The sequence below is a fragment of the Anser anser genome (assembly GCF_964211835.1).
Source record: "Anser anser genome assembly, chromosome: 1".
Classification (NCBI taxonomy): Eukaryota; Metazoa; Chordata; class Aves; order Anseriformes; family Anatidae; genus Anser; species Anser anser.
This window is the reverse complement of record NC_139720.1, coordinates 90,911,392-90,934,574: the sequence shown is the minus strand read 5'-3', so window position 1 is coordinate 90,934,574 and position 23,183 is coordinate 90,911,392. Positions and strand designations below refer to the sequence as shown.

The 23,183-nt window shown below is 38.5% G+C and overlaps 1 protein-coding gene across 25 annotated transcripts in view; it reads left to right on the top strand.

Annotated features, from left to right (window-relative positions):
* The window catches only part of TMPRSS7 (transmembrane serine protease 7), a 46,105-nt gene extending 22,987 nt beyond the window's left edge, over positions 1 to 23,118 (top strand). For 23 of the 25 annotated variants that reach the window (XM_083837439.1, XM_083837438.1, XM_083837428.1 and 20 more), the window contains 15 exons: positions 33 to 100; positions 1,018 to 1,211; positions 2,129 to 2,167; positions 4,560 to 4,788; positions 5,772 to 5,902; positions 7,320 to 7,432; positions 9,452 to 9,558; positions 13,374 to 13,510; positions 14,475 to 14,582; positions 15,205 to 15,315; positions 16,455 to 16,571; positions 18,154 to 18,331; positions 18,513 to 18,781; positions 20,771 to 20,907; positions 22,877 to 23,118. In XM_083837439.1, the coding sequence (XP_083693565.1) occupies positions 33 to 100; positions 1,018 to 1,211; positions 2,129 to 2,167; positions 4,560 to 4,788; positions 5,772 to 5,902; positions 7,320 to 7,432; positions 9,452 to 9,558; positions 13,374 to 13,510; positions 14,475 to 14,582; positions 15,205 to 15,315; positions 16,455 to 16,571; positions 18,154 to 18,331; positions 18,513 to 18,781; positions 20,771 to 20,907; positions 22,877 to 23,047 (2,109 nt within the window). In that variant the 3' untranslated portion in view covers positions 23,048 to 23,118. The remainder of the gene's footprint in view (positions 1 to 32; positions 101 to 1,017; positions 1,212 to 2,128; positions 2,168 to 4,559; positions 4,789 to 5,771; positions 5,903 to 7,319; positions 7,433 to 9,451; positions 9,559 to 13,373; positions 13,511 to 14,474; positions 14,583 to 15,204; positions 15,316 to 16,454; positions 16,572 to 18,153; positions 18,332 to 18,512; positions 18,782 to 20,770; positions 20,908 to 22,876) is intronic. The other 2 variants (XM_083837445.1, XM_083837430.1) reach the window with 2 other exon arrangements.
* The last annotated feature ends 65 nt before the right edge of the window (positions 23,119 to 23,183 follow it).

Genomic DNA, 23,183 nt, shown 5'->3' with positions numbered 1-23,183 from the left:
AATCTTCACCGGCTTTATACTTTCTCTTTCAGATGAACTTGGTTTACAGAACCTCCTCTTTCTCCAAGTTTTATAAGCAGGCCACTGTTTCAGAAGTCAGGTAAAAGCCTGTGGTTAATATGCCTGTGTTTTTGCTGGATAGTGTAACAAGCCCACAGGAGAAGCACGTTTTTGTGGTTAGGATTTGATCTCTTTGGTATGTACTGATAGCAAAGTACACCTGTAACCTGTCCCAATTCCTTTCGTGTAAGTAAGGACAAACTAAAGTCATATAAGCAGTTCTTTGTCAGATAAACAGAAATTAAGGTAAATTTAAGGTAAACAGAAGTAATAAATTTAGCCACTTCAGCATGCTGCTAGAGTACAGCTCTGTACTATTTTCAGCGTTGGGTGTATTTTATAGATAATGTTACTGATATAACTGTTTTATACTAATAGGGGTCTTTACATAGGGGAAGGGAGATCTCTGTGCTGCAATAAAGTACGTTTGTTTTTGTATTAAGCATGCAATTGATGTTAGAGGATCAAATATCCCAATTTTCATGAAAAAAATAAAGTTTTGGAACAGAAGTTTGTGGATTATGTCTGATAAAAAGGTCTTTCTCCTCACCAGGAAGACAAAGATTGGGTGACCATATTCAGTTTCTGATATGTTACCTAAACAGTCTAGAAACTGGTTCTTGCATATTGCAGTGCATTGTGCAGGGTGAGATGCAACGAGATGCATTTTTTTTTTTTCATTTCTGGAGACAGTAATTCTAACAGAAATGGTAGAATTACTATCTCATCTTTAGGAGGTAATCCAGCTCTAATTCAAGTAGATAGGATGATTTTCACAGACAGTGAAGATCCCCAACTGGGTGCTAGGCATGAGTATTGAGTATGTCAAAGCAACGGGGCAAGATGTAAATGAGCCATGTTATTCTAAATTTGTGTTTCAGATGCTTGTGTTAAGAGTCTAGTCTTCAGAAAGCTTTCCGAGTGATGGTAATCTGTGGGATCTTTTTTTTATTTCAGTAACAACAATAATGGAGGCCTTCTTATTCACTTCTGGATCGTATTTGTGGTACCGCAGCCAAAAGGCCAAGTGCTGTGTGAGGACTGTGTGGCTGCCATTTTAAAGGACTCCATTCAGACAAGCATCATTAACCGCACCTCAGTGGGAAGTCTTCAGGGCCTCGCAGTTGACATGGACTCGATTGTACTAAGCGGTTAGTAAAAGCGTGTGCCCTTACCATTGAAGAAACACTTATTAAGAACAAGTCTTTATCTTGGAGTAGCAGACTTCATAGATATACCAAAATCTTTATCCCATGCCTCTCATGGTGGGACTGGTGGAAGAAAAGAACAGACTGGAGGTCACATTAAGGTACAAAACGGCTTTGTCACCGATGCAAAGCTTATGTTCTAACTCAGGAGCTAAGCCTGACAACTCGTAGCCAGCTCAGATCTGGGTTAGGCTGCATTATAAAATTTATCAAAAGATGAAGTGTTTTATTCTATACAAGGATCAAACTTCAGCATCTCCATGGAAAATGGGATTGTTGTTACATTTGTTAGATTAAAAAACAAAAATAACAACAAAAAAAACAACATAAAGCTGCCTATTCATTAAACAATTTCTATATCCTGTGCTGTCTGTGGAAGAAATTAGCAAGACAGGTTCAAGAACCTGTTTAATCTAACTAGTTACAAAGTAGTGTATGATTTTCAGCTCTAAGAACAAAGGATGGAACAAGCTTCATTTGAACAGCTCTGCCCAACTGAAAGCTGGAAAAGAGTTTGTGGCCAAGGGTGGGGAAATCACTCCCTGGGTCCTTCTGCCTCAGGCCTTTCGTTGAATTGGACTGCTTAATTGACCAGCAGTCCCCTCATCCCTCGGGCACTGAGGTTCTGCCTGGGGACATGACTGCTGCTTCCAAGGACGGTAGCAGAATTTGTGGAGATGGTGTGGGCTTGGGCAGTCTCCCGCATCGAGAGATGTTTTATTCTGTGTGCTTAGTGATAAGATTAAGGAAGGAATAAGATTAAGGAAGGAAGATTAAGGTTTGATTCATGATTGAATCAAACACTGAATTCTTGATGTTGTGCATATTAAAAGACTCTCAAAACCTATTTTTCTATGCAGCAGGTCTTCGGTCAGATTATTGGTCAACAACGGGAACAGGTAATTCACCACTTGGCAGCTTTGTGGGAGAAGAATGGTGGAGAACGAAGCTTCTCATTCATGTCTTCAGACTCAAAGATATTGCTTAGTGTTAATTTAAAAGGGTTAAATTCAGCCTTGGTATTTATGTCCTGACTTGCTGTAAGAGGGACCAAGAGTCCTGCTTTTGGCAAATACATAAAATATCTGCCTTTATTTTGACTGGTAAACTTTTGCTGTACCTGGTGGCAGGGTAGGAAATAAATTCAGTCACTCACTTTTTTGCTATTCACTCTAACTTTTTCTAACCCGGGCAGCACTGAATTTGAATTTATTTTTTGGCTTTCACCCTAAACAACAGTAATACTTTTATCCATCCTTTATCCTTCTTTACTCCCTTTTCTCCAAGATTAATGTTGTGTTTTTCTTTTGAATGGGTTCCCTAGCAGAAGTTAGTCTAAGTAGTTCAATTTTTCCAGGGTAATGGGAGACACTATTCATATACCTCCTTGGTTTTATGTTCTACATCTCCCAGTGGGGTTCTTCGGTAGTGTGCAGAGACTTTACAAGAAGACATGCACAGTCTAAAAGTACATCCCAGTTGTGTTCACTACTATGTGGAATAGATCACTGTGTTGTATTTTGAGGGCAACAGAGTAACTTTTTAATGAAGATGTACCTAGTAATTGGTTTAGACTCAGCACTGGGATGGAGGATTTTTAAAGGATGGGTTGGATAAAGGACTTGTACAGATTCAACTGGTGCAACTGACTTGCATTGCCACACTGTATGGCTGAGCAGGGTCTCTTTGGATAATGATTGTACCTGGCTTCGGTTTCAAACTGGTATGCTTACATTGCTTCTAGATTTAGGGTTAGCTCTGACTTACATGCACCATGCTTCACCAGCAGCAAGCTAGTCACATTGCTAATTGCGTAGTAGCAATAAAGGCAGTCACATAATTCTACAGAGTTTCATATGATCAAAACTGGCTTCGTTAAGGCCTAGTAAACAAGCAGCAAAAAACTATTATTAAAAGAAAAAAAAACGTTACTGGAAAGATACAAAAGAAGAAGGAAGAACAATGGGTCAACCAAAGCTTTAAATAGTTACAACCGTAACTGAACTCGGAGAGCATGTGACTCTTACAAATTGTTCATAAGCATTTATAACGTTTGTTTCAAGGCTATAAATTAGAAGTGGAAGTCAGACAAAGCCTGCTATTTCCTGTCTTGGTTGACTCAAAGTAAACGTTGGCCTTTTAACTGCTAGTTAACAATTGATGGCAAAATTCCACGGTGCTCTAACTGATGTTCCACTGCGGTAACTATTTCAGAGACTTGTTTCTGTAATAGGCAGAGATTCATGCAAATATTCACTTTGGGTCTTATTGTCCCTAATTTGCTCTTTTGTTTCTTCTCACCTTTCAAAGAGCTATGTTAAGAGCTCTAAGTATGACCAAACAAAAAAAATCCCTAAGCTTTTTGTTGAATGGGAATTGGAACATCAAATTGAAACAAAGATGTTAATATATTTGACTTGAAAGCCACAATTGTATTAGCTTAATTAGAAAATTGGATGGAAGTAGGGTAATTTTCTGGTGACTCTTGTCTAAGTTATGACACAAATGGGATTTTGATTTTATTTTACTACTTATTTTTTTAGTAAAACTAGGTTGTGTAGGCTAGTCTGTACTGTGTATATTTCACAGTACTTCCATTCCTATCAGTGACTTCTAATGCTGCAAAAGTTTTCAGGATCTGACATGAGAAAATCCTGGTTCAACTTCCTTTTGACCTTGCTTTGAGTAGGAAGTTGAACAGCGAAGGTCCTAGCATCCCTTACAACCTGAATTAATAGGTGAATCTGTTGTAGCATGTCCAGCTCATTTCACATAAAACATGAGTAGCTTGATTTTTGAGCACTAATCTATAAAACCTAGAGTAGTATGAAAACGTGTATGTGTGTCTATATATATATATATATTTTTTTTTAAAATAAATATCCAAATACTTGTAGGGGAGAGCACCTGACTTCTATCCTGACAGTAGATGAATGTTTCCCAGGGAATAACTGTTTAAGTCATTTATCCTCTGGAGGTTCCACAGAGATTTGTTAACAGCAAATATATGTTGTACAGAATGGCAGTGCTTTGGTACCAGTACCCCTACAAGTTTTTATTTACAGTGCTGTTTGCCAAGCTCTGCAGCTTTATGAATAGACATTTCCTTGACCAGAGACCTGTAACTGAGATGAAAACAGTGAGCAGCATAGGCTACTTTGTTTTTTCTGTTTGGATATGCTTTTGTATGTTGCTTTACTTCATAATTATATATCGGATTTTTTTGTACTCCCATAAATGGATTTACCAGTTTCAGAGCAGGTGTTCAGTGTTGGTAATATGTTTCCACAGGAACAAACTGTATGTACGATCTGCATGCTGATCGTCTACATGAGCACTTTCCTTTGGATATACGTGCTACCTCAGGGGGAACGATCTGCTATCTTAAACTGATTGCATTAGTGGGTCATCTTATTCGTCTTTCAATAGTAACCCTTCAGATTGGAGCAGATAACTGCATCACTGACTCGCTAACCATTTATGACTCTCTGATGCCAATCAAACATAAGATACTGTACCGGTGAGTAAAATTTTAATTGAGAAGTCATTGACGTTCTTTTTTTCCTGAAGATTTGTCATCTGTTGTTTTTTTTTGCTTTGTTTAAAGTACTCTGATCTTCATGTTATATACAGAACACCAAAATTACTTCCCCCCCAAAAGTGGAAAAGTAATTAAAGAGATAGCTAAATATTCTTCAGATGCTTTGTTATTCTTCAGATAGACTGTATCCTCACCTACATATCAAAATATGAAAAGTTCATACATTGCTGGGTGGAATTTTTCTTGTCAGGAAACATGTTAACTAAAACAAGTAGTCAAAATTCCATCCTATAAGTGAACTTTACTTCCCTATGAAGACTAGTGTTCTTAGGAAGACTGAAGTTGTAAAACTAAGTATCCTGATTCTTTGTATACTTTATCTTTTTCTTTAGTGCCTTTTTAAGCTGCTTTATTTGAGTTGTTCAGACCGTTATTAAAATCTAGAGTTGAAACTGATGTATCAAGGCATGTGAACTACTACTTATTTTTATCTTTTATGATCTAGAATTTTTGTTTGGGAATTTTTGAATGAAATTCCTGGTAACTAATTCCACAGGACTCTGTCAGACTGGAAGGTGAGGGGAGCATCTCCATCAAGTGGATGAAGAGCTCAGTGTTTTGACCATTGAAAGCCTTTTCTCTGGCCTGTTGGTGTGTATATAAGTCTCAAAAGAGAGCCTTCCAGTCATCTTAGAGATCTGTTCTCCAGTGACCTGAAACATTCACTGACTTCTCTGTAAAGCAGCAGATGACGTTCACTTACTAGTACCTGTAGAGGTTCCAGGTGTTTCTAACTGGCCTTTTAAGAAGTATACTTCCGTGCATAAGAGCATGGCTTTTTGTTTTTTCCCCCACTAGGCTTTGAAGTACATGAGTACTGTAGCAGTGGAAAGCAAAGAATGAGAGCAATGTACTGTTGATACAAATGGCTTAGATATGTACTCTCCATTATTCCTCCTCAGAGCGTGCGAGCCAGCCGATTCACTGGTGTCACTTGTGTCCACAAATAACCTCATGCTGGTAATGTTTAAGGCAGCACAGATAAATGAACGGAAGGAATTCCATGGCTATTTTGAGGTCATTACACAAGAAAGTAGGTTTGTAATGTGTTTGGGAACGCATTTGTTGTATTGTTTCATCTCAAAGCCCCACGTGGCTAGCATGTTCCTATGGACAAATGACTCCTTGCAAATCTGTATCTCTGTTTTTTGTTTGTTTGTTTGTTTTTCCTCCCACATCCCTGTCTCTCTTCTTCAACTCCTCTGCATTACTAAGTGGCTGCCTTCCTCTTGAGTAATTTCAGCTGTTTGGATTATCTGTCTATATGAAATACAAACATATAGAAGGCTGAAACCAACCCTGGCTGAATTCAATTGGTCAGGACTGCAATGTGCCAGTAGATGGAGTTGTTATTCCAGGTGTGGCTGTGGTCTTTCTCCTACTTTGGGACTTGGCGATGATGTTAAAGGTGGAAATTGCTTAGCACTGAAAACTACTTTCAGAGTACAAAGCTTCAGTAGCTCTGTCTGCCTTTTGCTGTTGGTCTCTGCCTCATTAACACAAAGGATTCAGTGATGTTTGGTCATCAAGTCTCTTTTCTGCTTCTTATTGCTCAAAGCTTTAAGAAATGGTTTGGTCATAATCACAAATAGTACAAGGATTGTCACCCTAGCAGCACAAAGACACAAGTATAACACAATCCAATACAAGGAAATTAGGCTGTAATTAAGCTGCTCAGAAAGGTGCTACATAAGGTAAGCAGAAGGTGAGAATAACTAAGCACTGAAATGCCCTCATAAAAGCATGTGATGAATTCTGCATCATAAGTAACTTTAAATTCAGGGCTATATTTTTACTGTTTGTTTTGTTTGCTTTAATGAGTTGTCTTAATCCTTAATAAAAAGACATTTTGGCTTCTGGGAGGCTGATTAGATAATCACGTCCATTCTTGTTCTAACTGGTTGCATTTTAAGACTAGAGATCCTCATGTACTACTGTGATGTGGATGCCTTGATGTCCAACACTGCTCACTAAGACTTGTTCACAGAACAGCCTGTAGTGAAATAGCTGACAGAAAGCTTGACAATGTTTTCTCCTGGTCCTGTATAGACAAAATAAAAATCAACAGCCCTGTAAAGGGCTTTATTTAAAGAACAAAAAATCATGCTGTCATTCCCAAACCTTTGAGCTGAAACAAGAGGTTAGAGTAATTTCTGACAGTCTTAAAGCATCTAACAGACAATATGAACTTTCTGTTTTGTGAGAGGCACACTAAGCAGAGTATTTCAGAAAGCATTCCTAGACTTTTATGAGCCTTATCTGTCTGCAGCATTGGATTTACAGTGAATTTATTACAATCCTAACCTAGATAAACATAACTCCGTAGCTGTTCTGTTTTACAGTGAAACACTTGTGATAAAATTGAATGCCTAGCCCACTGAATAGCTTTGTTGGAAATAGATTAAGATTTAGCAACTCTTGCCTCCTCTGTTTTTTTTTTTTTTCCCTAGGGTGTGGAAAAGCAATAGCAACAAAAGAGAAGATTGGGTATGAAGGGAGAATCACAAGTCCCTATTACCCAAGCTATTACCCTCCAAAATGCCTTTGTGCATGGAACTTCCAGGTAATACAGATTTCTCTCTCTCTAAGCACTGTTACTTTTTTTTTTTTTTTTTTTTTCTGAGCATACAGTGCCTGTCCATATAGAAGGAACAATTGAGTAGGGAGTAATCTGCATCCTCATAGATGTGGTACTTTATGGAAATAGCACAGCTGAATAGCCGTTGTGCACAGTTATTTTGTTTTCTTTGCCCTTATTCTTAACAAAGAGAACATAATTCCTAAGCTGTCCTATTTGTTACAAAGGTAAAGAGCTGAGATGAAATAGATTTTGATGTTCAGCTTACAGAATTGCTTCACTAAAGAGAATGCAAGACTTACATGTTTTTTCTTCCCCTCTTTCCAACCCCCAAAATTTGGGGGGGAGACCAAAAATAAACTTTTGTCCTCTAACCTAGTTAGTACTGCTGCTTCTCTAATAACTCCTATGTTATGCAAAATAAATCGAATTTTTGTCTTCAAAGATGGTCTGTCCAATCAGCACAACTCCACAGACCTTTTTCTTCGTCTTTTTTTTTTTTTTTTTCCCTAGTATCCTTTCTCTGTGTCTTTTCAGGTACTTTCCTGAAAACAAATATCTTAAACAAATTTAAATTTCTGGTTAATTTTGTCACACCTTGTTGTCTCTACCAGTTATCCCAGAAAATCTGATAGTAGGTTTTCTGCTATCAGAAATGTAGCACCTGATGATCTTTGATTTATGGTTTCCCCATCACAGTCAAGTTATGTTAGTGCATTACAGTCATACTGTGATTGACTATGCAAAATCTCTATCCTTCTTTACTGGTTCAAATTCTCAAGCTCGCAATTTATTGTAGTGCTTCTTATTAGTCAGCCTTCAAATGCATAACCTTATGCACTGCCTTAGCTCTCTTTTGTTTTCTGGATGGCCTCGAGCTTGTTCTTTCTGTTAAGTGTTGCCCTTCTTCCCTGTGTGGTGTGGTGTCTGAACAAAATTGATTAGTACATCCTCTTTTACAGCATGATCAGTCTCCAAAACCGCAAATAAAACAAACTGCAAGATTGATATTTCTGGGAGCTTTTATGGTACCTGGTTGGTATCCACGGGTTTTTATCTCTAAAGAACAAGGCAGTGGATACAATACAGTCTACTCTTTGCCCATCTTCCTTCTTAAGCTACTGGTTGCCCAAGTAGAATTATAACAATTTGAATGAAGTCTAGTTAACTAGGACCTACATCCTTTTCTCCCTCTAGAAAACTAAGTCAATGACTTTTTTGCTTAACTTCATGTCCTCAATTCAGCCTGGACTTCTCAGGGAAAGGTTGCCCAGTTTAGTCTTGGGAGTTGCCCATACTATTTCCTAAAACTGTTTAATTTCCCCATAGTTCAATGTTGAAATTTCCCTCATTTCCCATATTATATATTTCCTGTGAGAAAGAAGGAGAAGAATCTTCATTTCTGGATTCTTGCCCTGAATCAGCCCTTGCTTTTGCAAAACATGGCCATGTTATTTTTTAAAGGTTCTGTTCCTTTTAATAAAGGAAGCTATAATTAATCATAAATCTTCATGATACTGCCAGTGAAAACATTCTGTAAAATACTAGCAAGTCCTTGGCTGAACAGGTGCTAGCAAAGACTACAATATTGTGGTAGAAATAACTCCCCGCATTCCCAAGGTAGTACAGGTATTCGGTACAGCTAACAATCTGCTGGGGCTGTCTGTCCCTGCACAAGTAAATTTGGATATGTCTGAATGCTTTGATCTTGACACACAAGCTGCCTTCTGTCTACAGCCAGTGGCTTTTTGAAGATGAAAGGGCTATTGGCCAGAGGGGAAGAGAGCCTGCAGCTGTGGTGGCCCTTTGCCAACCTTTCCTTTTGCTGAGGACTGAATAGCTGGCGGGTGTCTCAGGTGCTGGCTGTTGAGCTGGGGAAGTCAGCACAGCTCCCAGAGCTTGGCACTGCCAAGCACTATAATTGCTGGGACTAAAGACTTTCATGTGCTATATCCACAAAAGGAAAAGTAAGCCTGCATGCACTGTCCTTCTTACTCACAACAGACTCCACAGAAGAACCTTGGTATAGCTCTGAAGTTTCATAACTATACCATCAGTGAGAAGAATATTAAAGGCTGTGAACGAGGATGGTGGAAAATTAACGAACACATGTAAGTACTTCTGCATGAGTTACTAAACTAACATTACCAAAACAGGCTTTCCCATCACTACTGCAGTTCACTTGGAAAGTTTACACAAAGGCAGAGATACATCGCTGGTGCCTCTTATAATTCTTGTTTCACTTTGGCTGATAATGTAACTGAATCTTCATAAATAGAATAAAAAAAAATTCTAATGAAAAGTACCGAAAAGCTGAAAATAAGGGCCCTTGGTGCTCTCTTAAGGGAAAGAAATGGGAAGAGTGGGTGAAAATTGATGTCCAGTAAACCCTAATGTAGTTTCGGGTTTTCTGTGATCACTGAATAAGGTCTGTTTAAAAAAAAAAAAAAAACTTTTAGGTGTAACTTAATTCTATGATTGCTAACGAGGACACTGAACCTAATTAACTTTTCAGTGAAAAGGTATTACAATGAGATTATTGGGAGTAGAAGAGTAACTGCTTCTGTTTTCCAGTCATGGGCTCTTGAAAGAGACACCGCGCAGATTGATTGCCAAGACACACCATATTTAAGTGGTTTGTATTTAAATACTGCTGCTACTGCTGCTTTTTCATATACTTTTTCTACCCATTTTTTTTCTGCAATTTTAAAAATCATCTTTCAGTCACTGGATGATGAGGCGAGGCTAGATTTGGGAAGTGGGACTCTATTTTTAAAAATTTTGTTCAAATGGAAACATCAATAAGATCAGACTTGAAACTGAATTTCTGAACTCGCCACTGAAACTAAGCTATATTGTACTTATATAGAGAGAAAAGTCAGTTTTCATGATGTTATCAACATTGTCTTGATAGCAATTGGTGGCTGGACAACATGGGCATGAAAAAAGCCAGTCAAAACAGACAACATGGAGCGTTTGTGTGTTTCTTTTGGTCTTCTTTTTATGGCATAATTGGAAGGATTTGAGATGTTAGAGATTGCTGAGAGATGCATCAAATAGAGGCAAAATCTGAAGAAAAAACTGATGATGGGTTTGTATTACAAAGATTCTCTCTATGAAAGACCAGCTTTTAAATAAGCTTACCGATTAAACATTTCACAGAATCAAATGTCTTCCGAAATGCATTTGGGGCTAGTTTTAAAGTACTGCAGAAGAATGCATGCTTCTAATTTCAGTTGCTAGTTACTGCTGATGTAAGTAGGCCAATATGAATTTTCTTTAGAAAATGTCTTTTTCACAGAACTGAACTCAGTGATCTTTATTTCTGTGCTTACTTTCCATGGAAATAATGACAAAGTATGAAATGTTTTGATATTTGCATTTTTCCCTCCAAACTTTAATGGTTAATGAAATTGGGATGTGGAGGGAAGCAAACGGCAAAACACACCAGTTTTTCAGCTCCCTGCAATTGCAACTTAGAGCATGCACATTCTGCTACCTTGTGTCAAAAAGGTTAGGAAGATTCAGAAAGTTGATTTTTGTACACTAAGACTGTGACCATGAATATGGTGCAGACAAGGTTTTTTTCAACCTTCTAGGGTCAGCTTTATCTAACCAGAGGCAGTGAACATGACCATTCAGTTTGTTCCTGTTGTTATTCCAGAGGATGTGTGTGTGTTGATCTGCCCAGTTGGAAGAATTTCAGCTGAGTAACCGCTTTAGCTAAAATTCTCATTGGCAGAGAGATCAGCTAGTCCCTTGTGAGCAGAACATTAGAGATGTATGGGAGCTAAGAAATAGCCAGTGTTTTGTTTTGTTTTTAAATGCCTTGGTGCAATGTCCCACTCACCCTGCAACAGGGTGCACACATCTATTCATCCCCTGAAAAGGCAACCCACTCCCTGCTTCAGTGTATGGGACAGGACCACCATTTTTTTCTTTCTTTAGCACAGCTGCAGAGTTACAGATGGTGCTTTGCAACTTCTGTTGGCCTGGAAAAAGGGCTAGTAAAGCACTACTAGAAGGCTCACAAGGATATGCAGCTCTCCTACAAACCCCCAAAGCATATGACATTTCTCACTGTGTACAGGACACAGCTTCCTTCGTCTAGCTGTCTCAGCTCTTCCACAGATGGTCAGGAGCTTCCTCGATTGCTGGTGAGATGAGATTGAATTGACCGCTTCTCACCCACATAAAGCAGTCTGTGACTTTTTTATATATATATTTTTTTGAGATGGTGTCAAGGTTTGTTGGAGGGAAGTTGTGTCCAAGTAACTGACAGAAGGAGAAACAGAAAACATCTGTGGGTTAGTTAAGGAGAATCAGATGGCTTGCAAACCTTATGCTATGCGCTTAGGCGGGCTGTTTTAGGCTGGGGACAGTGATGACATGACAGACATTAAAATAAGCGAGAAGAAGACTTTCTGTAGCAGGAAGGTCTTCACTCTTAGCTTTGACAGATTTTGGTTTTGTTCCCTCAACAGTTAACTTTACTATAGTAGAAAGCTGTAAAACATTCCTTGACGCTGTCTTCAGGATGTGTGAGAGCGGTCTATTGTTATGTTCATTTATTTTTGACATTGTTGGAGTTACCTCCTAGACCTGTTAAAAGGATGTTTCATTTTCACAGCGTGAAACAAAGCACTTAGGGAAAATGTATGAGCAAGGGTGGCCGCTTCCTATGGCATGCTTCAGTAGGATGCACAGGACATCAGACAGCATCCATCCCCATGGAAATCACTGCCCAATTTCCATGCATTCATTGATTGAAGAGCAGCACTGAAGCAATGCAATGGCTCCCCTTCATTCTCAGCTATCCTTTTGGTGTTGCCAAATAAATGAGAAAAATATTTATCTCAGGACAATACTGCAGTAATACATTTATCAATAAAATAACTCATTTTGTTGTTCAAGATCACTTGAACTGCACTGTGTTCCTTTGCGCTACTGTCAAGGAAATGTATATGCTAAATGTGCCAAGAATCAATACAGCTGCTTCTGCTCTTATATCTATTTAGCCTAGTAAGTACTTCTCTCGACAGGAGTCTTGAAGCCACATGTCTTCCTTATAAGTGTTGAGTTTCTGGGTTGGTTTGGTGGGACAGAGGAGACGGGTTTTTATTTCTACTTCTTGTGCAACCTAAACTGTCAATCTTCAAAGTTTTCCTACACTTAAAATGGTCTCTACTTTTCAAACCATCATACAGCGACCTTATCCTTTTAAAGAGGTTGGAGTTTGTTTGTTGGTTTTCCTTAGCCAGAGTAGCATATAAATGCCAGTTGCAATGTCTTTGGTATCTCTGAAGGTTCTTTTAGGTTCCTCCAAGTTAAGTGGCACCCAGGCAGAAGTTCAAGGAAGCTCTTTGCCAAAATGGCTGCTTAACATAGATGCACATCCAAGGAATCTTTTCATCTAGACTACTTATTTGAAGACATCTTTCAAAGGTTAAACTTTGTGATCTTAATGCTATTAAGCTGGGTGTCTACCTAGAAATATTTCTAGTTTCCCCAAATCTTTTTCCCTCTGCCTCCAATGTAGTCAGACCAATGCCCTGTGCGCTCTTTGTTAGGAGTACTCCTCAAAATGAGAGCAGCTAAACTATGCTGATGTTTCCCTTCCCACCAAATTGCTTCTGCCTTTGCCAAAATTCAAATCTTTTGAAGGTAATTATCAGCAGTGTTGACAAAAGTACCGTGTTTGACAGTCTTCTCAACTTTCTGGTGAAACATTCTGCTTGAACGTGTGCAGGATATTGCACTGAGGAATGGTGGATCATGAGTAATGTTTTTCAGAACTTGGGTACTCTTTTAGATGTTGGTTCTTAATTAAAGTGTGCTAGCTGACTGTATTGTAATGTTGATGTTAAAATTGTATGTAAGGCAATCCTGATGCGAAGGCTGCTCTAGAACTTTTGATTTCTTTTAGGTACTGTGGTTACTATGTCGATCACCAAACAGTCTTTCACATTGCAAGTTCTGCTGTTAATGTTGAGCTTCAGTGCAGTTCAAAGGTGTCAGAGAAGCCACTTCTGGTGGAGTATGGCAGCTATAATATCAGCCAGCGTAAGATGGATTTTTATTTTTTTCAACCCATCTTTGTATTTCAGCCCTGTAAAACTGAACATTTCAGGTTCAGTGGGACTTAACTATCTTTATGCATGAAATTGTGATGTTGCGTTGTTTATTTGCTGATTTTACTTTTTTAGGTGGCTAGAAAAGAGCCTTTTATAGCACATCAAGGCTATGTGGCAAAGGTTTGTGGGCATGTGCAGCATGCTCTGGTTTCCTGTGCACACACAGTCTTTTCTCTTCTGCACAGCTCTTAAAGCTTCCTGTGTGGCCAGAGCATGCATGGGCCTGGTGAACTCCTCAAGCCCCACACTAGCTTCTACCTGTGCCAATAGCTCTGCTAGCTATTTACTTCCTATTTAGTAAAACCTGAAAAAATTTCATGTCATACACTGGAATCTGTCAGATGATGTGTGTCAGTCAGCTGAAACCTGTTATTCCTATTTGCAATGAAAACAATCTTCCTATTACCATAAACAGCTCCAGGTAATGAACACAATAATGAACTGTACTGAATAACCAACTGCTTATTCCAGCGTTTCCATTGGTTTAAATGCTTTGTGTGTAAGCAGAAATCTGAGCTAAAAAACATCTCAAAGAGTTTCTAAAACTGTTTTTCAACCATCAGATTTTTCAAGTCCCGAAACAGACAACTATTTACTGAAACTTTTTACTATGTTAGTCTTATAAACATTGATGTGAAAGTAGTAGAGAAACAATGTTTTTTAGTCATAGCTATTTACCACACCAGCGCTCTTTTATGCATTGGATATCTGTGGAGTATGTAAAAAAGACGCTAACTTCATGACTTTATGTTAAAAGGCTAACATTTCTGTAATTCATAAGTCACCTTAATACAGTATACTAACTTACTGGCTATTGATAGTGAGAGTGTCCTTTAGAAGAAGGCATTCTAAGCTGCTTTTTTGTTTGTTTACTTTTTTTGTTAAACCTCCAGCATGTCCACCTGGATATTTCAAGTGCTCCACAGGCTTATGCATCCAGCAGATGCAGCGCTGTGATGGGATAAACAATTGCTTTGACGAAAGTGATGAACTCTTTTGTGGTTTGTATTTATTTACTAGAGATCTGGACGCAAAACCCCCTAAATGTATTCTTTAGTCTGAAGTCTTAAAAGGCAGCTAAAAAAAGGTGAAACTTTTAGAGGGGAGGAAAAAAGAGATGTTTCTAGCTTTCTTTGAGTTTCCAGATTCAGACTATCAGTTGGTGTCTTGCATGTTTAATTCATAATTAATCAGCCCAGGAAAGAACTAAGAATTTAGAAGGTATGACATAGAAAAGCAAGAGGAAGAGAATTAATGTGCAAGAATAATTGTTAGAGGTTGGAATTCAGGTTTTCTTTCTGGGATAAATGCTTATAAAGTTACATCCTATTTTTGAGATGAATTATTTTCATGAGGAAATGAGAAATTGTGGATAGAATAGATGAGAGTGATGATAAATGTCAGTGGTTGAAAGAGCATGAGCCACTCCACTTGGGGCAATGGGTGAACTGGGATGGGTTACTGAAGTCTTTTTGCACTTTATTTTCCCTATGCATAATGCAGCACTCATACTCATCCTTGTAGAGTGCAATGAGCTATGAAAGTGATACCTGGACATGGTCAGAAGAGTAGTGTTAGCATTATAAGTATGCTTCTGAAACTGATTTGACTCATGTTTTAAAGTTGTCCCTGAGTGGAACTGTAACTCCAGCTTTGCGATACAGGATAACTTGCTTGCCTGCAATGGAGTAAGTGATTGTGAGAATGGAAACGATGAGCAGAACTGTACCAACAGTAAGGCTACTCTTTTTTTTGTTGTTGGTGGTGTTTTTTTTCTTCCTTCCCCTTCTATCATTTATTCAGTCTTGATTTAAATACTTGATGCAGTATTCAAAGAGCTAAGAGGCACTATCAAATCTAACACAGGATATATAATTCTGTTCAGTTTTCTGATATGCCTGTAAACAAACAGTTATTGATTTAATTTTTTTAAGGAGATCGTGAACATCTAATTCTGTTGAAATACTACCACAAATGGGGATCTAGAAACCTAAAGTTTGATTCCCAAATTTTATCTCCCTAAAGTAAAATCTTTGCAAATGATTTCCTGGATCTGTTTTACCATTTAGTAAAATTACCATTTAGTAAAATAACTATAAAGAGGACTGTTTCTTTGGAACAGTTTTCAGGCTTATAAGGCTAATGTATTTTAAAATGCAATGTAAGTGTAAGTCTGGCAGTAGGCACAGGAAAGTTTTCAATCTGCCATTTCTTTAACTTAGAACCAATGGACACCATAGCATGTGAGAGGGAGCCCAACCAAGAAGTGCTGCAAGTTTTTAAATAAACATTTTAAAAGAAATGTTAATATGTATGACCTTTTTAACTTTGACAGTCTGTGTAAATGGTTACAGGATATTTCTTTATGTGAAGAAGAAAAACAGATTGCTTTTCAGTGGAATCCTTTATTGCAAGCCACAGAGAAATAGGAAAACACCAGGGTTGGGAATGCAGTTTAACTGGCTACAATTAGTAAGATGGCTTTCACTGCCACCTTTTGTTTCACAGGTAATGCTGAGATATAAAGAGGGTTTATTTCCAGAGTACTGGATGTTCTTTTCTTTCTTGCCTAGCACTTACTCTACTGGCAAGTTTTTGATAGTATACTTATGCTCACTAGTGCTTTGAGAACAGATGAGAGGAAATCCATGTTCAAAAACACTGCCAGCTTGATGCAGGCACTAGTTTAGATGCAGCTCTACTTGAATAGCTTGTTCAACTTAAAGGCTGGCTTAAGCCGTCTCAGACCAAGTGCTTTCTTGCTACGTTCCCTACTGCCTGTTGATACATGTATGAATTTAATGTATGCAGATGTGTAGACAGGTAAACCTGGTCCAATATTCTTCCTTTTTTTATCCACACAACTATTTCAGGTATTCCTTGCACCAATCACACATTTAAGTGCAGGAATAACATATGCATTAAGAAAAAAAATGCAAAATGCGATGGGACCCTGGACTGTACTGATGGAAGTGATGAAAGCAGCTGCAGTAAGTCCCTCCCACTTGTTTGAACTTCAGACATTTCACACTTGAAAGCCTTTTTATTTCTTCCTCTTTCGGAGCTTGTATAACTCATACAGCAGCACATAGTGAGGTTTTTATTGTATCTGCTCAGTGATAGTAGGATAACAGTCTGCTACCAGCTTATGTCAGGTCTGGTTGCAGTGTTTGTGGGAAATTGGGCTTACCGCTATGAGGAGTCTTAGTTATAATGTTTATTGCAGCTAGATTAGGGAACAGAGAACCTGGGGTAATTGCAGAATTAACTTGGCCAGCTGGAAAGGCAGTGTTCTTACAGCTTCCAGCAGAGTTGAGTAATTTAGTTGGAGTCAGACAGTATTTATACTGCTGGAGTGCTATATCTGCAGTGAGAAACACAATGTTTCATTTCTGTCTCTTGATGGTGAAGATCTCTATATCTCATAATATCAGTCTAGGTTATAATCTTAAACCTTCCTAAAGTAACCGCTGCACAACTTTTTTTGGCTCTTTTATATTGTTATATATATATGGCATTAATAATATAAAACATTCAGATATTATATAATATATTACATATATAATATGTAAAATAATATATATTATACAGTGTAAATATATATATATATATATAAACATGATTGTTACTGCAGTAGGAATTTTAAAAATGGGTTAGAATTCATTTGCTTAAACTGAATGTCCTAGGGTATTTTGTCTGGCCTTCAGCTGTTCCTGCAATGCTACCTATATGTTAAACCTGCCAGCACCTGCCTTGGATTAAGTACGGAATCTTAAAAGATGAATTATATGCCTACTTGAGTTCGGAAATGCTAATGCTGCTTTTGACTCTTTGGTTGGGTGCTGGGAAGTGTTAGCACCTGTCCATGGGAGCGTGGGACTAAAACTCCTGAGCCGAGGCTTTATATGCCTGTAAGAGAAGGATACAAGGTCCTGTAGCACAATCCTTCTTCAAAATAGTGTGAAGCTTTTTGTGATGAGGCATGACTTACTCACTTCTGAGTTAGCAATATACAATGCTTTCAGACTTCCAGTTGCTTCCATTGCAAATTAGTGATTGGATTACCTGGTTTCTGAAGTAATAAATGACCAAACTCTGCATACATAGCTGATACTATAAGTATCTTTCTCATACTCATTTTTGGCAATAATTTGGAAATAAGTATGCAGATGCTCCTGAACTTCCTTCCCTCCAGAAGCACTCCTTTCAGTTCAGGACTAACTGAAATGAGTAGTAAAAAGAGATGAGGGATTGTCTGTTTTTACATATTAATTGTGATGCTTGTTAAATCAATGGATCCTCTGACATTTCTGACGCAAGAAAGATTTAGAGGCCAATTTCTGTGGCAGAGCTACAATAGAAAGTTTTATCTCCCAGGCCAGTGACTTTTTTTATGATGTCGTCTCTTGTTTCAGGAACAGACTAGATGGACAGACAAGTTTTCTATCGGGGCAAGGAAATTAACTTAAAAACATTTTAAAGTGCAAGATTCTTTCAAGCACTATGTGGGAAGCACCCTCATTAAAGGAAAGCACACAGGTCAGAGATAGTAACTTGAAATATCCCTTTCAGGTTGTGGCAGCAGCAAGAGCAGCAATCTCATCTCTCGGATTGTAGGTGGTACAAATACAAAGGAAGGTGAATGGCCATGGCAGGTCAGCCTCCATTTTATGGGAGCTGCTTACTGTGGGGCATCAGTGATATCAAAAGAATGGCTTGTATCTGCAGCTCACTGCTTTCAAGGGAGCAAGTAAGCAGTCTTCCCCCCCCCCCCATCCCAAATATCACTAGTGTTCTGGAACACTTAACTTCCAGAGTTTGAACTGTACTAAGGTGTGATGTGCCCTTATTTCCTTGGCCCACTGTTGGGGGGGGTGGTGCATTATGGGGTACTTTTTGAAGAGATGGCATGTGGTTTTGCTCCCAACCAGGCTGGCTGACCCCAGAGCGTGGCGTGCTCACTTGGGGATGCAAACACAAGGCCATGCAAAGTTTGTGTCTTCAGTGAGACGGATCATTGTCCATGAATACTACAACAGCAGGAACTATGACTATGACATTGCATTGCTACAGCTGAGCAAACCATGGCCAGAAACAATGAGCCACGTCATTCAGCCAATCTGCGTACCTCCATTTTCACACAAAGTCCACAGAGGTGACAAATGTTGGATAACAGGTTGGGGCCAAAAGCAGGAAGTGGGTGAGTTTAATACCATCAGTTGAGTTAACTTTTTCTTCCCCAGGTGATCAGCTGCAGGTTTGTGTGCAGGACACCTGCTGTTCTTGCATGCCTGAAGCATGCAGAAAATTGTAATGTATTGAATCTAGTTTCCTCTGGAAGTAGGTTCTTATATGTATGTAGCTTTATACACTTATGAAAATTAGCTGCCAGTCCTGCAGATCTGGAAGTACTCTGTGCTTCTGTTGGTTAAGATTGGCAGGGAGCTGCATTCTTCCTTAAGTCATAGAGTGTTGTTTCTCCTCTTTGTTAGAGTTTCATTAACCTGCCTAAATAGGCTCTTCCTTGCCTGCTGCAGGGGAATGAACCTAATTTTCCCTACTCCTGCCTTCAACCTCTTCAGGATGAGCCCTGAGGCATGGAGCTGCCTGCAAGGCACCACCAGCTGTACCCTCACAGTGTGGCATGACAAAATGGACACCCTATTGACAAAATGGCTGCCCCTGTAACGGTGGGCTGGCTCCCTCCCACACCTTGTCCCAGGCTGCCTTTTCTTTTGCACAAGTGCTAGTACCTTTTGTCCCTTGTTGTAGTCATCCAGTAACAGAAAGCAGGGCTTAGGAAAGGACTGGGTGATGGTATGGTGGCTGCCAGCACCTGTGTGCTGTTGGGTAGGCTCTGTGATAGCGGCAGCCCAGGCAGTCTATGCCTGAAAGACAAAATCTGCCTTTGAAATGCCCCCAGATGAGGAAACACAGGTGTGAACACTTCTTCCAGCATCAGTCGTGTAACCACCACCACTCCAAACCTCCAGTCTGCTGGGATGGACCTGACTTAGGCAGTTTGCCTGCACCTCCAGGGCTGCCCTGGCCTGGCTCTGCCTGCCATCTCAGGGTGGCTGTCTCCATGCTGTCCCTCCACTCTCAGATGACAGTGGGAGAAGCAAACACGTGGTGAAGTGTAGCAGCAAGGAGGCAGCCTCCAGTATTTTGACTTGATGCTCTCAGCCAGAATCACCATCTTCCAAATTACGTTTGGGCTCTGCAAGTAGCTGTGAGAATGTATGGTTGTGAACCAAGTACAACCATCCTACCATATCATGATTTTGATACAAATGTGTAGTATGATGTCTCCTTGACCTATTGATTAGTCATCTATGAAATTTTAAAACATGATGATTTGAAAAATGAACCCGATACCTCAAAAAGGAGAGAAGAAGTGTTCTTTTCCCTTTGCTCCTCTTTCATTTCCCTCTTCGTTTTCCTCTTTCCCTTTTTCTTCATCAGTTTACATAATTTGTCAAATCAGTCTTTTAAATAAGTGTATATTTTAGTATACACTACCTTTAGCTAAACATGAAACAAACCTGAAATTTGCATGTTTGACTATGTTGGTGAAATTTCTTTGGCTATACCCTTTTTTGAGAGGACCTCATGATATTATTACAGCTTTTGTGCTGAAAGGACGGAACAGTTCAGTTTAATTCTGCTTTACCAAAAATGCATATTTTGCAGAAAAGATGGCTTTTAACAAACCATTTGGATAGAGGGCAGAATTTGAGATATGTCTAAAGTTTTCAGCTGCCAAAAGAGATTTCTGATGTGTAACACTGATCTGTGATTTTAGTTTTGGATCTAGCCTCTTCAAACACCACCCTAACTGCAGATCTGTCTTGTTAAAATCCAAATACCTTTATAAGATTCTATTTTTTTCCCAGAGTAGAATCTTCCCAAATTAGTAAATCTTGAGACATTTTGCAAAAGACTTTTTGGACAACCCTCATGATTAGGCCATTGTCTTTGGTGTGGCCAAGGGACCATGATCACGTTACACAAATGCCTGATAGAAGAAGAATTCTGTGCTTTTGGGAGTTAGTTGTTTGCAATACGAAACAGCTTGGAGTTCAAAAGTATGTGGGGATATTTTCTGAAGACTTCTTGGTTTTGCCTTCACTAGACAAGTAATATGTTAAGCTCTGTTGAATCATCCTTCTTTCATTTTGTTTTCCAGGGGAGGAAGGTGCTGCGATTCTTCAGAAAGCAGAAGTAGAAATTATTGACCAATCACTATGTCATTCCACATACGGGATTATCACAGCTAGGATGTTTTGTGCAGGACTAATGTCTGGAAAAAGAGATGGGTGCAAAGTATGTATCTTATCACTCCTCACATAGAGTTTTTGTCTTTCATTGTTGCATGATGAGATGTTAGAACTTAGTGGCAAACCACCATGTGGTATGTACGGTTTGGTTCTGAAACACAGCTATGTAAAAGAGCTGTTCAACAGCCAGTCTGTCATTTGGGTATTCTCAGAGATTTGCTGTTTTGTGTGAATGAATAGCTTGGTGAAGTTTCAGTTGCAGGCCTAGGTCCAATGGATTTGCAAGTCCTAAAAGCGTGATGAAGGTAGGCTGTTTCTGGCAAGAGGGTCTCTAAACTGAAAAAAGAAATTGAGAAGCTAGCTTGTCTCTTTTCAGGATCCACCCCCCTAGTGTGGAAATACAGGGCTGTCTGATGAGTTGCAGACAACTAGACATAAAATTTCAAATGTATAATATGTCTTCTGATCTGGCAATTCTTTGAGATAGTAAATGTGAAATTCTGAATTTACTTCTCATTTGTTTTGCTGGTAAAATTGTCTTTATTTATAATGGAGATCTGGTATATTCAAGGTGTTCTAGCTTTCACTGCTCTATATAAAAGTGAGACGGATCACAATGGTTCTCATGGCAAGTAATATCTTAGTGTTTTCTAAGAGTGTAATGCACTGGCTGTTTATTAGCAGCTCATGAGACTGTTGACAGCAAGCATCATTTTCATTAACTGGAGAATCTGTTTCTTCAGTTGTCTTTTTGGGCACTCAAGACAGCCAATGAAAGGCATAATTCAGAGGTTGTTTGTCTGTATTTCTGTAAGGAAAAATGATATCTGAATATGTCGGGCAGTTATTAGAGCTGATAGATTTGTGAGATTTCTGTTTTGTGAAAAATGCTGCTGTTCCAGTTTCTTTTTGTCCCAGTAACTAAAGAATAAATTGAATGCTTGACTCTCTAAATGCAAAATTATCAGTTGTCAAACATGAAAAAAAAGATCTTCTATGTTTAATCTTTAATAATTTTATGAGAATTCAGGATGATCATGGAATGTCCTACAATCCTATAAAAGTTAAAGCAAAATAGTTCACTGGCTGTAACAGAAAATGTGTAGAAGGAAAGCATTTCCTTTGCAAACACCTAAATCTTACGAACTCAGTTTTTGCTTTTGTAAATATTTCTTTTTACATTCAATGCTTCGGTAAAGCTCCGTTTACTAACTGCTGTTTCAGAGGAGTTGTGTCTACAACAGAGTCTTACAAGGAAGTAAAAGAGTGATCCAAATCTTTTGCTTGAACTTCTGCCAATATTATTCCAGAAGAATTACCCTGTAAAGGAAGAGTACTGTTTGCATTGTCCTGTAGCATTATTATTCTATATAAAACTTTGAAGTCTATTACAAACTTTGTTTCAACTGCCTTGATTCTAAAAGCATTGTGGTACCCATAAGCATTATCTGCTAGCTAGTATCTACTATAGGACAACAGTGGTTTTGTTTTGTTTTGTTTTTTAAGAAAAAATATTGATGGATCACAGTCCATTTCCATTTGCTCTTAATTTGAAGAAAGTTGTATTGACTATTAAATATTCTAATATTAAAAAATATTAAAACAATTTTGAATTTTTTAGAAAAGCTTGCTGTTGGGAGTCCTCAGGTGTGTAGCCTCTAAATGAACATACATATTAAGTAGCAGATGTGGGGTTTAACTGTTAGTTTGGGGCTAGGAAGTTATTTGTCGTTTTGAAATACAACTCACAAAAAGTAGTATGTTAATTCATTTGAAGAATGACAGCTAGTCCTCTCTCATGTGAAAGAGTAAACTTTGGTACAACTGTGTGATCCCATCTGTTTCAATTAAACAAACAGAAAACCCATAGAACTATTGACTCTGGTTTGAAGTATGTGAGGGAGGAAAATATAAGCACTGCTTCAATTATTTCTGCAAAATGTCTCCCATTGAATTTTGTCCCAGTTTCTATTTTCTAGATTATAAATGCATACAACTTAATATTTTCTTTTTAGGGTGATTCTGGTGGACCATTGTCATGTCAAAGCAATGGAGATGGAAAATGGTTTTTGACTGGCATTGTTAGCTGGGGTTATGGATGTGGAAGACCAAATTTCCCTGGTGTCTACACAAGAGTGTCAAATTTTGCACCATGGATTCACAAATATGTGCCTTCAGTCATGTAACTTGAAAACTGTTTTGCTGAAATAAAATATGTACTGAATATCTTCATTAAAACATGTTTGGTTAAAAACTATTCAGCGTTGGAATTTCTTTCCATGTCACAAGACACAATACTGCTGACACAATATTTAATTTTGG